Raw genomic sequence first — 15,585 nt, 5'->3', positions numbered from 1 at the left:
ATTCATTTTCAGTGTCTCCGAAGCAAGTTAGCTGGTAAATTGATGAAAATCCTTCATTTTTTCATATTTTTACCACCACATATCAATTGTTATTAGTAGTATTTACTGTAAGTCGCTCTGGATAAGAGCGTCTGCTAAATGACTAAATGTAATGTAAATGTAGTATTTCATATAGCTAGCTTTAGATAAAGTTTATCGTAAGATTATAGCTTGTTTGATTCGAAACGTAGTTAGAGCTAGACGGTCTAGCTAGTATCTAACATAAGCAACACTTTTACTGAAGCTAGCTAGAGAGCACGTGTATCATAACCAGAAGTCAGTTGGCTTATAGTCTGTCAAATTAGTTCTAATTGGGTGTGCTCAAGCCTTCGGCGAGAGCACAACCTTTGTTCTCTCACATATATATTATTATTATTATTATTATTATTTTTTTTTGCCCCCCTAAAACTCAGTAAATACTTGGCCTACATAGACAACGTAGGTGTCAAAAGTTTCGTCTTGGTAGCGATTGAGTTGCTTCTATTGGAATTTACGTTCCGTTGCATGGTTTAAGCTTAAATTAAGTTTTTGTGGCGAAAAGTGAAGCTAACGGTGGCTAATTTGCTAGCCACAGTCACTGACGTTACTAACGTCACTGCGTCACTAACGTCACGAAAACACACGTGACTACCTTTGCCAGAACATTCGTTTAGCATCTGTTAACTTGGGGGATAGCTAGGCTAACTATAGCTTTACTGCAAGGCAGCTGCAGAAACGCCACAAGAAAAGAGGCCAGGGTGATAACTATTTACTCATTTTACTTTGTGATATGACACACAATTGTGATGTGTAATGTACAATATAAGCTGATATTATTAAGGAAGTACATCTACTTTCGGAAACAGTAGTCTACTATTTCACTGAAGTATTAGCATCATGACATTAGCCTGTGTTTCCCGGGCAACACATACTACAGTGGTCTATGATGTAGCGTTATCTGTTTTCAATCGTTAAAATAAACATTCCTCACATATACATTTTCGTTGTAGGATTTATTCTGACATTAGAAACCGATTTGTTGGTGAAATTAACATTACCTGTGGTTTCAAACCAGTGTAGCTCACTGCAACGCTGTAGCTTACGCGAGACACACTACAAAAACATCTAGCTACAGTACACAGCTGTTTAGGAAGTCAAACGGCGACAGAAAATGTTCGGCACTCCCCTTACTTAAATCAAAAGTCTATCTAACTACTAACCTGAACTTCATTGCCACAGCCTAAACGTTGTCAATCTGTTCATGAAAATAATTAATTTCAGCCTAAACCGTACAACGGAACGTTAAAACCAATTCAACCAACGCAATCGCTACCAAGACGAACACAGCAGTAGCCTAGTACTGTACCGTAGTAGTACAATTTACCGGGGCAGCTTCTCAACACAGGGCTATATCGCATTTTGCGTTGTTACTGACAATGATCGCTACCAGTGAGCTTTTTATGAATGAGCAATTTTCCACTAAATAAATGTCAAGCTTATTTACGTTTTGGGGGGGCATATTTTCAGTTAGCAGATGGTACCGTTTGAATTGCGATTCCATCTTCTACTGCCGGGTAACGTCGTAGAATAATCTTCAAAGGGGTTGTTTATTCATGAATGAATGCAATATGAGTAGGCTAAATGCCTGAAAATATCATGAGAAGAGAAAAACTTAAAATGACGTTTAAATCATAGAGATTAGGTAAATTTTTACACCGGTCTGCAATAATGTCACGAAAACACGCGTGACTACCTTTGGCAGAACATTCGTTTCGCATCTGTTAACTTGGGGGATAGCTAGGCTAACTATAGCTTTACTGCAAGGCAGCTGCAGAAACGCCACAAACAAAGAGGCCAGGGTGATAAATATTTACTCATTTTACTTTGTGATATGACACACAATTGTGATGTGTAATGTACAATATAAGCTGATATTATTAAGGAAGTACATCTACTTTCGGAAACAGTAGTCTACTATTTCACTGACATATTAGCATCATGACATTAGCCTGTGTTGCCCGGGCAACACATACTACAGTGGTCTATGATGTATCTGTTTTCAATCGTTAAAATAAACATTCCTCACATATACATTTTCGTTGTAGGATTTATTCTGACATTAGTAAACGATTTGTTGGTGAAATTACCATTACCTGTGGTTTCAAACCAGTGTAGCTCACTGCAACGCTGTAGCCTACTGTACCCGAGACACTAGTGTGAGTAGCTAACAACAACTCCTCAGCTGTTTAAGTCAAACGGCAACAGAACATGTTCGGCACTCCCCTTACTCAAAAGTCTTTCAGTAGGGAAACTATCTGACTACTAACCTGAACTTCATTGCCACAGCCTAAACTTTGTCAATCTGTTCATGAAAATAATTAATTTCAGCCTAAACCGTACAACGGAACGTTTAATCGAATTCAACCAACGCAATCGCTATCAAGACGAACACAGCAGTAGTCTAGTACTGTACTGTAGTAGTAGAATTTACCGGGGCAGCTTCTCCACACAGGGCTATATCGCATTTTGAGTTGTTACTGACAATGATCGCTACCAGTGAGCTTTTTATGAATGAGCTATTTTCCACTAAATAAATGTCAAGCTTATTTACGTTTTTGGGGGCATATTTTCAGTTAGCAGATGGTACTGTTTGAATCGCGATTCTATCTTCTGCCGGTAAAGTCGTAGAATAATCTTCAAAGGGGGTTCTTTATTAATGAATGAATGCAATATGAGTAGGCTAAATGCCTGAAAATATCACGAGAAGGGACAACTTAAAAGGACGTTTAAGTCATAGAGATTAGGTCCATTTGTACACCGGTCTGCCAAATGTATTCGTTTTGATTCAGCCTGTCAGCTGCCTCTTGCAGGGGAAATGAGAAGACATCATATTTCATTCTACACTTCACTCGTATTTTGAGTTGTAAATGAGCAGCAAAAAAAAGATGCTTTTAAATCTATGTAATCTTTATAAATAATAAGTAGGCCCGATGCATTTTTATATAAAATATACAGACCCCTGTGCAACCGACGCAAGCAAGCACACCCTACAATTTCCCCAGAAATTGTATCCTCTCTAGTTATTGGTGTTTGTTGGCATACAACGTAAGTCTTCTATATATAGCTCTTATTAGCCTAGTTAGTAGAGCTAGCAACAATGAATTGCAAATTAAGTGGTCCGAAGCAAGTTAGGTGGTAAATTCACGAAAATCCTGCATTTTTTCATATTTCGACCACCACATATCAATTGTTATTAGTAGTATTTTATATAGCCAGCTTTAGTTAAAGTTTATCTTAAGCTTGTTAGATTCTAAATGCAGTTGGAGCTAGACTGTAGGTCTACGTAAGCAACACTTTTACTCTAGCTAGCTGTACATGTATCATAGCCAGAAGATCACCGGATCACTACAAACAAAAGGAGTGGAAGAACACAGGACATATTGTACAATAAAATGTTTTATTGAATGCAGTTGGTTGCTTTGTTTATTCTGTTCTATTTACCAAACTCCTTGTCTTAAATTGAGCAGTTGCTGGTGATAATGGTTAGATTCAACTTGCATCAAGTACTACAAATATAAGTGTTGTTAATGTGGTAGGCTAAATTGTAAGTGGGCTGATGAATAAAAAAACGTTTAACAAGACCCATTTACTTCAACCGTCTAAGGTTAAACGTTAAGTGGAACAATATAGTCCTCATTAGGCTACTGTTTGGTATGTACAGTATGGTACAGTACCGTTTGTACAGTATGGTAGCTAGCATAGCCATTTCTAGCTCTGCTTCACAATATTGCGTTATGTATAAGTTAATGTAATACATACATGTTAATAAAGTATCAGACATACATGATACAACACACCAGTAACCAATTGACATTATGTGTTAATATACCGAAAATGTCCGTGAATCGAGATGGTGCTGCTGTCTGTCCCGCCGAAAACCATTCAAACAGGTTGGCTGCAGTGGGGTTTTTGTTTAACTACAGGGAGCTACCGGAACCACGTGACAAAAAAGCTCTAGCTTTTTTCCTGTGTTTCACTGGCAGTGAGTGTTCACAATGTTGTATTTCACTCCATTCTACACCAAACACGTCAGGGAGGACTGCCTTTTTGTAGATACGAGTCTGCTGAAGATAGCCAGAATATCGGATTTCTTTAACCGATCCTGTTTCATTCATCATTTGCCTGAGAAAGTGACTTCCGTTGGCCAGCTTCATTGAAAACCATTCAAACCGGTTGACAGCAGTGGGGTTTTTTGGAACTACAGCGAGCCACATGAACCACGTGATCACGTGTCGGCGAGATCAAAGCGTGTCGCAACTCTTTTTCTATGGTTCTGGTATTTGTTATTCTCACATTGTGATTTCAGGAAGGGTAGTCTGTCTTAGTGATGGGCATTCCGGCTCTTTTTCGTGAGCCGGCTCGTATGGCTCAGCTCACTAAAAAGAGCCGGCTCTTTTGGCTCCCGAACGGCTCTTTAAAAAATACATGTTTTAACTATGAATTTGACTATGATGGGTGTGAAAACAATTTGAATTATTAAATGAAATCATACTCGACCGTAACCACATATCTTTAAAAATGCATTGATTTGTCATGGCTCTCCTCCGAGTTTTGACTACTCTCTGACTGTGTGAGTTGGCTTGGCCCTCCCTCATGCAGGATTGACAGGAACAGAATGTGAGGATGATCGTGTGCGCCTTTAAGCCTACAAGTATTTTTTTGTTGTTCTTTGAATTAGTCAATTATTTTAAATACAATTAAAATTCATTATTTCATAATCATTTAGTTTTTATAGGCTGTATTAATCTATTAAAAATAGAGTCGGCTCTTCAGATATGCGAGCCAGCTCCCGACGTTCACCTTCAAGAGCCGGCTCTTAGAGCCGGATCGTTCGCGAACGACCCATCACTAGTCTGTCTCAGACCGTGGCTCGACAACGCCTTCTCGGATACGCCTTCCCGGCTGTGTCAACAGAAGGGGAAATATTTGCGATGACGACATGTTTGAAATGTGTAATTGTCAAAAAAGTTCCTCCTCCAATCGGGGACGGACGGGGGACGGACGGGGACGGACGGGGACGGGGGGGGAAGACGACACACGTGAAAGCTCGTCTCGGGGTGTGGGGGGGGATCTCACTCCAAGCTTTTAATACAATTTGACGACCCTGCGTTTACAGTTTAATCCACCTTTCTCTCACTCTGTGTGTGTGTACTCAAAACAAGAAAAAAGTTCGCAGTGCCTCACCCCTCGAGGAGTAAAAAAATGCCAGCGGTGCTTATCTTCTGGTCTAACATGGAGTGAGAGTATGTTGTAATCAGATGGGTTGTCCTAGATGGGTTGTACTTACAGACCTATATAAGGTTTTCCTACAGGAAGAAATCCAGTCTGTACAATCCTGCACAGAGAGAAGGCTGATAATGTCATATGTTTAATACATTAAGACATTTCTGAAGGTCAGTAGATTTCAATTTGATCCTTTCAAATAGGATACGTGTTTATACATTGTGCATAGACTGTACAATAACAAAGCAATGTGGTTAAAGCATGTAATGTGGTTTGGCTTAAAAAAAAGAAAGATTGCTAGAGCAATGTGAGAAGCAGGCTAACTTTATACAGTTTATAGCCTATTTAAATAGGGAGCATCAAGTGAAAAAGAAAAGTATTTCCTCATGCATCACATTGTTTCTTAACACTCCAGAACAGGTTGGGATGGAGTTTATGCCTTCCAGAGTCAAGATAGGGAGAGATATACAGAAGAATTTTATCAATCTACTGACAACTTGTATTCATGGTAGTGAAGTACAAGGATGTGTCTATCACTGAGGCATCACTGTGCAGTAGACAAAGAAACATGATTAGCTCCATGTCCCAAACTCTAAGATTCTGTCGCGGCTCAGGCCAAGACCCAAATGCAGACAGCAGAGGCAGGTATAATAGGTAACAGTATTTTATTCATCCAAAATCGTCAGGCTGACTGAGGTGATAGACAGGCAAGGTTTGGTACACAGTGGATTCTTGATAAGGCACAGACAGACGGCAGGCTGAATTAAGTACCTGACAGGCAGGGTTTGGTACATGGGTAATATAAATATAGACACTGGGAACACTATCCACTTCTTTTTTCCTTCTTGTATAAAGGAACTTGAAAGAACTAGGACATGAGTTTCTCAGGGGAGAGAGTTGAGGGGGCCACTGCTTCTACAACGTGTCTCTCTGTGAAACATGACACGGACACCAAAGCTAAAAGGTAAGATGAGATTCCAGAACTGTTTGTGTCAGTTCTTCATTTTGGATCTGAGCAGTGATAAGTAAAGACATTCCCATTATTTATTACAATAAAATACTAAATCTTTGTCTCTGTTGTCTTAAAGCCCAATCCAAGACAAGTCTCACATGTGCCTGTGTGACCAAAATTAGGGACAATGTATTACCCTGTACAATACCTATTACTTTCAGCCTGATTAACTCTAGCTGTGGTTTGTTATGGACGGATTATCGGATAACATAAAATAGTATTTACAATATGTAACATACGTTGTACCTAAAAGGATTATGCAAATGTACACTCTCAGAATCTAAACACATGTGACAGTTCTACCTGTCTAATAGTCTAGTGACCTGTCTGTCCTTTACAGAATCAGGCAGCAAGAACCACCCTCACAATTACCCAGCTGTGTGTCCCTAAAGAGCGACAGGTCTGTGGAACATCCTTTCCATGTCTGACCTCTGACCTATTATTATTATGTCATCATTAGTCCAAATTATTCGATACTTAAGTTTTGTCTCTTTTGTATTGAAGCCCAAATCAGCCAAGGAGACAAGCTTCAGAAGTAGCCAGCCTTGTGCCCTTAAAGAGAGACCGTTCTTTGGAATATATTGTCGATTTCAGTGATGGAGACAAGCCTTCCCATGAGAAAGGGTATATCATTTATTGAATGTATATCAGAGCAAATAGCCTGGCTTGCAGTGACTGTGTCTGGTTAAAACACACCACACTCTTTTCACTATTCATGGTGATACCTACAGCACCTTGAGTTGAGGAAATGAGTGAACAGTGTCATCTAGTGGCATGAAATGGTATGATATTATTTACATTTATGTCCCCAATGATCAACAGGAGGAAGAGTCAGACCAGAGTCATCTTGAGGACTTATCCACTGTATTCACAGTATGTAATTCGGTAGTTCTGATCTCAATAGGACATTTTAAACAGTATTATATTTTTTTTTACTGTTTGACTTCACCTGATATCTTTGCTCTCTAAGTCGCTTGAGGACATGGTCATCACTTTTGGGAAGAATGAGCTGAAGAGGTTCAGGAGGATTCTGAGTTCGATCTCCCAGAGGGCTTTGAGAGTCGGAGAGAGGACCAGGAAGAGGTGTACCCTGGATGCCAGAAGCAGGAGGGCAGTGACTAGAGGAGGAGCTCTGAAGATCACTCTGCATGTTCTCAGGAACATGAAGCGGAAGGAGCTTGCTGACACACTGGAGAAAAGTAAGAGACCCCACATTTACTTTTACTAGCCCATTGATGCTATATGAGGCAAGTTGTGAGGATAAGGGTAACCAAATTAAATGCTGTAATTAAAATTGGCTGTCAACTGTCATGATACTTTGTGCCAATAAACGAAACTAGTGGCAGTACAAGCAAATGTTAAAACATCGATAGATGTTTCGTTTTTCTAGACTTGTAGGATGCCTAAAACGTCTGGTAAACAAAAACCCTCTTTTTCTCCATTTAGATGAGCTTGCTAGGATCTAGGTCAACGCAAACTCAAATCTGAACTGAAGAAGAAGTTTCAAACTGTGTTTGAGGGAAAAGCTAAACAAGGAAACCCAACACTTCTCAATAAGATCGACACAGAGCTCTACATCACAGAGGGTGAGAGTGGAGAGGTCAATAAAGAACATGAGGTGAGACATATTAAGATGGCATCCAGGAAAACAGAACGACCAGAAAGCGCCATCACATGCAACAACATCTTTAAGCCCCCCACTAGGCCAGACAAGCCTATCAGAACTGTTTTGACAAAAGGGCTGGCTGGCATTGAGAAAACTGTCTCTGTGCATAAGTTCCTTCTGGACTGGTCTGAGGGGAAAAGCCAATCAGGAAATTCAGTTAATCTCTCCACTCCCATTTCTAGCAGAATTCGATGGAATGAGAAGACCCTAGCTTAATGGAACTTCTCCATCACTTATCGGCAGAAACCCGAGACTTAGGGTCTCCAACTTCAATGATAACCGCATTCTGTTTGACTTTGATGGTCTGGATGAGTGCCAACTGCCCGATAGCCTTCAAAAAGAACAAGAGCTGGAGCAGTGTTGCAGAGCCCACCTTGTGGATGTGCAGCTGACAAACCTCATCAACGGGAACCTCCTCCCCTCTCTTGAGGTCTTACTGACACCACCTGCCAAATGAACCTGTCTGTGCTGACTCACTCTGCATGTAGTTATAATTTAATAAATACATATAATAAATATAATTTAAAAAAAATATATAATACAGATTAGTTTTCTTCAGTTTGTCAGCGTGTTTGATCACAGAGAGAGGCTGTGCTTCTCTGGCCTCAGCTCAGAGTTCAAATCCCTCCCACCTGAAGGAACTTGACCTGAGCTATAACCACCCACGACACTCAGGGTTGAAGCTGCTTTCTGTTGGACTGGAGGATCCTCACTGCAGACTGGAAAAACTGAAGTAAGCAGAGAGCTTATTGTACTCTGTGGAACTTCTTATAGTTCCTCTCTCTTTATCCCTTCTCTCTCTTCCTGAGTATTAACTGCTATGAAGAATAAGTCGGTTATTAATAATAATGAAGGAAGACTGACTTAACTTAAGCTATTGCATAGAAAGTACCCTATAATTATTACTACCAACTGTACCAATATGCAATACAATACACAGTGGCCATACAATACAGTGGTCACAAATGTAGAATATTCATGATGATAAATCTACCTATGGGTATACATTAAGTACCCTGTCCTCGGTGGATCTATTTCAGAACTACTTTTAAATCAATGGATACTTAATGGATTTAGAGAAGGAAGGGAGGGGGATAGAGAAAGCAAGTATGAATAGTTCAAGTCTGTGAGTGGAAGGGTGGGGAGATAGTGATAGTCAGATACTAGGAGAGAGAGAGAGAGAGAGAGATAACTAACTACAGTATGGTTTTAGGAAGAGGGAGACATTCTACTGTGAACAATAATCATATATACTGTATCTTTGTCTGCTTCGTCAGATGCCTGTGAGCTCACACTGGACACAAACACGGCATGCAAAGAACTCTCACTGTCTGAGGAGAACAGAAAGGTGCCACAGAGCGAAGAGAAGCAGCCGTATCCTAGTCACCCAGAGAGATTCGACTGGCCTCAGGTTCTATGTACAGAGGGTCTCACTGGGTGCTGTTACTGGGAGGCAGAGTGGAGTGGAGACGTGGTTTTTATATGTGACATAGTGACATATAAAGGAATCAGCCGAAAAGGAGGGGTTGACGACTGTCTGCTTGGACACAACGACAAAGTCCTGGAGTCTGGAATGTAATGACAACAGTTACTCTGCCTGTCACAATAACAAGACTGTCAAACGTGTCCCGTCCTTTGGCTGCCACAGAGTAGGAGTGTATCTGGACTGGCAGGCCGGCACTCTGTCCTTCTACACATTCAACGGCACATTCACCGAGCCCCTCTATCAAGGGTTTAGGGTTTGGGTTTATAACTCCTCAGTGTCCCTGTGTCAGGTAGAATCAGGTAGCATCATGTGTCCTGGAGGAACACTCCCATTCAAATTACTGGCAGACATGACCCTGTGTTTTTGTATCATCTTTTAAGATTTTGTATAATTATGATAATTATAATACAACAATTTAACCTCACGCAAGTAAATGAAGTGTATAACTAAGCACATATTGGGGTGATTTAGATATGGTCTATATTTATGTTTAGGGATTTTATTTTGGGTTCAAAAGCTCTATCTTTGACAAATGCTGACATTCTACTGTTAAGTAGCGTCCTATCTAAATACTGGTACTGGGATTTATGGAAAGACAAACACAGCTAATTAATTAAACATTTATTACATACAAACTGCGGCTTTCTCAGGCACTCAAAGACACCGTACAGAGGTACAAAAAACATTAAAAGCAAAAGAAAAACAAAGAATACAACAACATTAAAGGATTAAAGTTTTAAAAATATGTGTTTTGAGTTGTGATTTGAAATGTGGAAATGAATCGATATTTCTAACATGGGGTGGTAATGAGTTCCACAGACGGGGAGCAGAGCGGCTGAATGCTCTACTCCCCATGGTGGTGAGACGGGCAGAGGGGACAGACAGGTGTATGGAGGAAGAGGATCTGAGGGAGCGGAAGGTAGTGGGACCCTGGAGGAGATAAGACAAATATGGGGGGATGAGGTTGTGGTTGGCCTTGAATGTAAACAGGAGGATCTTGAATTGTATACGAAATTGGACCGGGAGCCAGTGGAGCTGTTGAAGGACAGCAGTTATGTGGTGAATAGAGGGGGTTTGAGTTATGATGCGGGCAGCTGAATTCTGGACCAGTTGAAGTTTATGGAGGGATTTGTGAGGGAGGTCAAAAAGGAGAGTTACAATAATCCAGATGGGAAGTGACAAGACTGTGGACAAGAATGGCGGCAGTGTGGGGGGTAAGGGAGGGGCAGAGACGATTGATGTTTCATAGATGAAAGTATGCAGACCGGGTAATGTTATTGATGTGGGGCTGAAAGGATAGTGTGCTGTCAAGGATGACACCAGACTCTTAACCTTGGGGGATGGTGAAACGGAGGAGTTGTCAATAATAAAAGAAAAACTGTTGGTTTTGGATAAAGTGGATTTGGTGCCAGTGAGGAGAACCTCATTTCGGTTAACGGTTTCATTAGTTGGGATGCAAACTATTAATTCAGTAGAGGCATCCCGGGTGGCTCACGGGTTGTGTGAGCACCACTTACAATACCTAGTCGAGTTGTCTGCATATCTGGTAACCACCACCAGGGGTCAGTATTTTATGGCGGCATCAGCTAGGTTTTAAAGAAGACCTTCCAGTAGATCTTACAATATCCTTTAGTAAATAAAAAACGTTAAAAAAAAACACCAAGCACGTTTTTAAGGTGCAACTTTAATTGAATCTTTGACATGTTGAAAGCGTGCAAGATTCACGAACAGAGAAGGGAAAAACCAAGCAACAGCATTCAAACGCATGTGTATTTACTCTAGCAGAACAGCACCCAACACACAGTTTACTACACCAGGATTAAAGACATGTAGGCAGGAAGTGATCTTTTAGTAAAGCGGAACACGTCCTCTCCTGCTAGTCCAGCTCCATGCAGACCACTTGGTCCCTGGTGGCTCCATCCCGGATCCCAGTCTGCTCTTCATCACAAGGAGCTGCACGACACAGAGGCTCAACCATGAGGTCAGACCACATCACCTCCACATAGACACACACGGTAGCCAACGCCATGTGGAAACATGGTTAGGTCAATTGTAGGAGCTTGCTACTCCTGTAGTGTTGGTGAGTGTTTAGGATCATGAGGTGCATGTTATTGCTCGGGGTTCCTGGACTACAGGATCTAACCTGGAGCCCTGCAGCATCTCTCCAGCAGCATGATGGTCACCAGCAGGTAGGGGGACGTCACCACTAAACCACACAGCAGCCTGGGCAGAGAGATGCAGGCTGGAGGTGGGGATGGAACTGGAGATGGGGAAGGAGATGGAACTGGAGATGGGGATGGAGGTGGAGATGGGGATGGAGGTGGAGATGGAACTGGAGAGGGGGATGGAGATTGAGATGGAGAGAGAAAGAGGGTTGTTTTCAGGGGTAGATGATACTGAATTATGAAGTGAAATGAAAGCATCCGAACCACCAGATCTGTTCTCAGGGTACAAAAACATTGCAATATTTAACGAGTAACCGAACACATTTCTCACGTTTGACTGCCTTCAAACTTTTGGGAGAACGTATTCCACAACTGTACCATCCTTCATCTGACTTGAATACATTGTGGATGGTCGTCTCTGTCCTGCTTTCATGACTGATGAGTGATCCATCTCTATAGAACTCAGCACTGAGCTTTGTCAGAGTGTCCTCAAGTCTACAACGTAGAGTCACTGATTCTCCTTCAGGCACAGGATGAACTGGACTTTTCAGGATCGTTCCTAACCCTGCATATCACAGCACCAATCACAAACAAAGATGCCTGTCAATCATTTGGAAGGAAAAGATCAATAGCGTATCAAAGTCAAGCCCATTTCCTGGATAAAAAAAACGGGATATTGTTGAACTAACAAAAATCATGGAGGCAAGTCTTAAGCTAGCCATTGCACATTTTTCTTTGAAGTTTGCGGCTTCATTTTACTTCTTTAAAATATGTAAATGAGATTTCAGCATTTTCTTTCGGAAGGAAAGCATAATGTGATAAATGTTTTGTTATGCTATGTCACTATGACAGCACCATAAAGTGTTGGTACTAGGGTTCAATACATGTGTGTGTATGATTAGACTGACCCATGTTGACTGGATGACTGTACTCTCCTGTTTCCGACTCACACCAGTACACATCGTCATCTTGATATATCCCCAGTTTAAGGGTACATGTGTACATTGTGTCAGAACCACAGTCAAAAGGAGACAGGGGATTGGGTGAGATTCTCTTTACTCTCCAACCTGTAGGATTCCCCTGCACCTCACAGATCAGTTGGAGAGATTCACCGCTGACATGCTGAACACTGTCAGGGCTGATGATCAGAGAAGCAGACGGAGATGGACCTGGTGAGAAAGAGAGCAGGAGAGAGAGAGGGAGTGGAGAGAGAAAGAGAGAGAGAGAGAGAGAGAGAGAGAGAGAGAGAGACAGAGAGAGAAAGACACAGAGAGAAAGACAGAGAGAGAAAGAGAAAGAGAGAGTGGAGGGAGATAAAAACAGAGAGACTGAAAAATGAAACAAGACAGTAGAGGGCTCATTGGTCAGAATATCCATTCATAACTGTCCTGAAGTAAGTGAGGCTGGACACAATAGTCGATTCTCTATTTCCAATCCATCAAATGGAACAAACTTAAGGCAAGACTAACAATCAAAGTGATGTCTATCACGCCGCCCCGCAACAGAAACCAGAGGGGTATATTTAGGAAGTGAATCTCTGTGAACTGTGTACAAGGGTCAGTGATTGGTACACTGGTGACTTTGAGTGCTGGAGGGACGGCACGGGTACACACACTTGATAGGTAGTTCAACTTACCTGGGTTGTGTCCGGAGTAGCTAAGTGTACTCAGCACTAGAAATCAGACAGAGAAACACAAACGGCTTCATTTTCATGGAGATAAAAAATAAATACAAAATAAAACAGTGAGAAAACGTCAAAGAACACATACTATGTAGCTTTGTTGAAAATAAAGAGGCCTTTTACCAAGACTGGAACAGACAGTTTGAAATTCGTTTTTTAAGCTACTCTCACAATTAGTGCGGAAAATGTGTTTTTGGTTGGATCACATTGATGCCATATTTCACCCCACAACATTTGTATACACAAACATAATACTTACGACATAACAAAAAAGGCCAGTCCATCTTCTTTGTCAAAGGACTCTGAGCTTCAGTATTTGTTGTGTGCAGTATTTCAGAATACTGATTATGCATGTTGACAGAATGTTGAAAGGAACGGGAGTGGAAAGGTAACACCCTTACCATATCAGAAAATCTAAACTCAGTTTCCTGTTTAGAATTCACGATGTCATTGATGACATAATCATCTAAATGTTTGCTCTAGTCACATCCTATGTACATTCAATGTCCATTCCCACATATCAATCTGCACCTTACACTTTGTATTTGTGTGCTATTTTTTAATGCTATTTAGGCCTCCTCTTATGTTGTCTGCTAGTGTGTCACTGCTAGTTTTTCCTATTCAAGCCCCTTACTGTTAGTTCAGACTGCTCATACTACCATTAAGGCTGTACAGTACCTCTCCCACCTGGGTGGCAAGATCAGAGAACCAGGATTTCTGCTAGTTCGGTGGCCATGTTTGGGAACAAGGCTCCTGTCCTAACAATCTTTCCTACAATGGAAAGCTAGCCCAAGGGGTGGCATATTTGATTCCTTCTCTAAAACACTCAGAGGAAGACAAATAACCAAGAAGAGAGTACTAAGATCCATCATGTGATTCCAACAAGGACCAATCCAAATAACATCTGTTGGTATCACTGTTTTATTTAGATGTCATTTCATAAGGCTCCCTTGTGTTTTATTGACCTCTTAGCAGACTTGCAGCTCTGCAGTATAAAAAAAGTACAAAATAACCCACTTTCCTTCACCTGCACACATGAGACCCAAACTGAGAGCAGATTTGACAGCGGTTTTCTATCATGTTATCTATCTCTTCAAGACAGGTCAGTGGGTGGGGTTAAGGAAGGACAAAACAGAGGGTAGACACTCATCAACACTCGACCCACTTTTATGCGGTGATAATACGTTGAAACACAATCTTGAAAATCAGCATCCTTATTTACACACAAGCCACAGCAAATAGACAAAAAAGAAAGGTTGCCAGTTATGTACGACTACATATTTTACAGCAGACCCAAATAGGTTGCATTGAGGCAAAGGTCATAGAGGGCAATTAACAAGCGTTTCGCTGTGTAACAGACACTACAGCATATTATTATAGATATAGCATACATAATGATGTTGACGTGATAAGTGTTGGTTGTTTTCAATGGCTGTGTATACAACATTATCTACTGCTCATACAAGTTGAAATGACACAGGGGTTTTTCTGGGGATATCTTTCCAGGAGTTTTAAGTTTAAGTCTTGCGCCACCGAAAATTAGACGGCTGTGAAAAATATTAAGATAGTAAGTTCAACAGGAACTGAAAGTCAAGATGGTGCTGATGTGTAAAATGTAGTAGAGGTCATGAGCACAGCAAGATGTACAGTCTGATACTGTATGAAAGCTACATTGCTGGACACGGACACTGCCGGTGTCCTTCTTTAGCAAACCAGGGTAGACCAAATGTTCAGAGATGTGCCTTTTACCTCTGTTTACTTTGGCCAGACAAGAACTGCTACTGTACCACTCAGGCTACTGAGGAGTAGAAAACACACCCGGCAACCCCATTCCAGCCCTGTGATTGGTTGAGCCCCCTGTTGAGGTAATGCTTATTGGCTGAGCACCTTGTTACTATGTTTGATTGGAGGTGGATGGGGATCAGGTCTCCCTTTGGGTCACAGTTTGAAGAAAGGTCCTTAATAGTTAACCACAAGTTCAACACAGTACAACAATGTTCATTCGTGGTCTGAGGAGCAGTTTAGACTGCTGTGTAGGTGCCATGGAAATCTAGCAGAACCGTACATTGTTAAAATATCACCAGTTTGTCTTTGTAAACAAAAAAACATCTGCATAAAAAACCCATTGTGAGTTTCTGTGTGGAACATTCAGAGCCCCGGTCTCATATAAAACAACGGTGAGATGAGCTGGATCTGGTGAGCCAGCCAGTGAAGATAGAACCTCGTTGACGTCACAGCCTGTTGTCGGTGACTGAGTCCCAGTGAAACAGTTCA

The 15,585-nt window shown here is 41.3% G+C and overlaps 2 protein-coding genes, 1 long non-coding RNA gene and 1 pseudogene across 3 annotated transcripts in view; 2 read left to right on the top strand and 2 right to left on the bottom strand.

Moving 5' to 3' along the window:
• Nucleotides 1-7,137: 7,137 nt before the first annotated feature.
• Nucleotides 7,138-8,446, top strand: LOC136948051 (uncharacterized). The gene is made up of 3 exons (XR_010877041.1): nucleotides 7,138-7,186; nucleotides 7,284-7,512; nucleotides 7,760-8,446. It is a non-coding gene; the product is annotated as an uncharacterized lncRNA (long non-coding RNA).
• Nucleotides 8,447-8,975: 529 nt separating this feature from the next.
• LOC136947634 (neoverrucotoxin subunit beta-like) lies at nucleotides 8,976-10,058 on the top strand (annotated as a pseudogene).
• Nucleotides 10,059-11,178: 1,120 nt separating this feature from the next.
• Nucleotides 11,179-13,295, bottom strand: LOC136948030 (Fc receptor-like protein 5). Its single transcript, XM_067242289.1, has 5 exons — nucleotides 13,267-13,295; nucleotides 12,539-12,799; nucleotides 11,962-12,195; nucleotides 11,609-11,797; nucleotides 11,179-11,418 (listed from the first exon to the last, which is right to left on the bottom strand). The coding sequence occupies exons 2-5, from the start codon at nucleotides 12,633-12,635 to the stop codon at nucleotides 11,342-11,344; spliced, it is 597 nt and encodes a 198-aa protein (XP_067098390.1). The 5' UTR covers nucleotides 12,636-12,799; nucleotides 13,267-13,295; the 3' UTR covers nucleotides 11,179-11,341.
• A 940-nt stretch (nucleotides 13,296-14,235) lies between these two features.
• Nucleotides 14,236-15,585, bottom strand: part of LOC136947851 (sex comb on midleg-like protein 4) — a 6,030-nt gene continuing 4,680 nt past the window's right edge. The window contains exon 6 of the mRNA XM_067242070.1: nucleotides 14,236-15,585. This exon is cut by the window's right edge and continues 340 nt beyond it. The gene's annotated coding sequence lies outside the window, so the exon portion shown is untranslated.

The sequence above is a fragment of the Osmerus mordax genome, chromosome 8, assembly GCF_038355195.1.
Source record: "Osmerus mordax isolate fOsmMor3 chromosome 8, fOsmMor3.pri, whole genome shotgun sequence".
NCBI classification, from domain to species: Eukaryota; Metazoa; Chordata; class Actinopteri; order Osmeriformes; family Osmeridae; genus Osmerus; species Osmerus mordax.
Note: the sequence above shows the minus strand (reverse complement) of the source record. Positions and strands in the feature narration are given on the sequence as shown.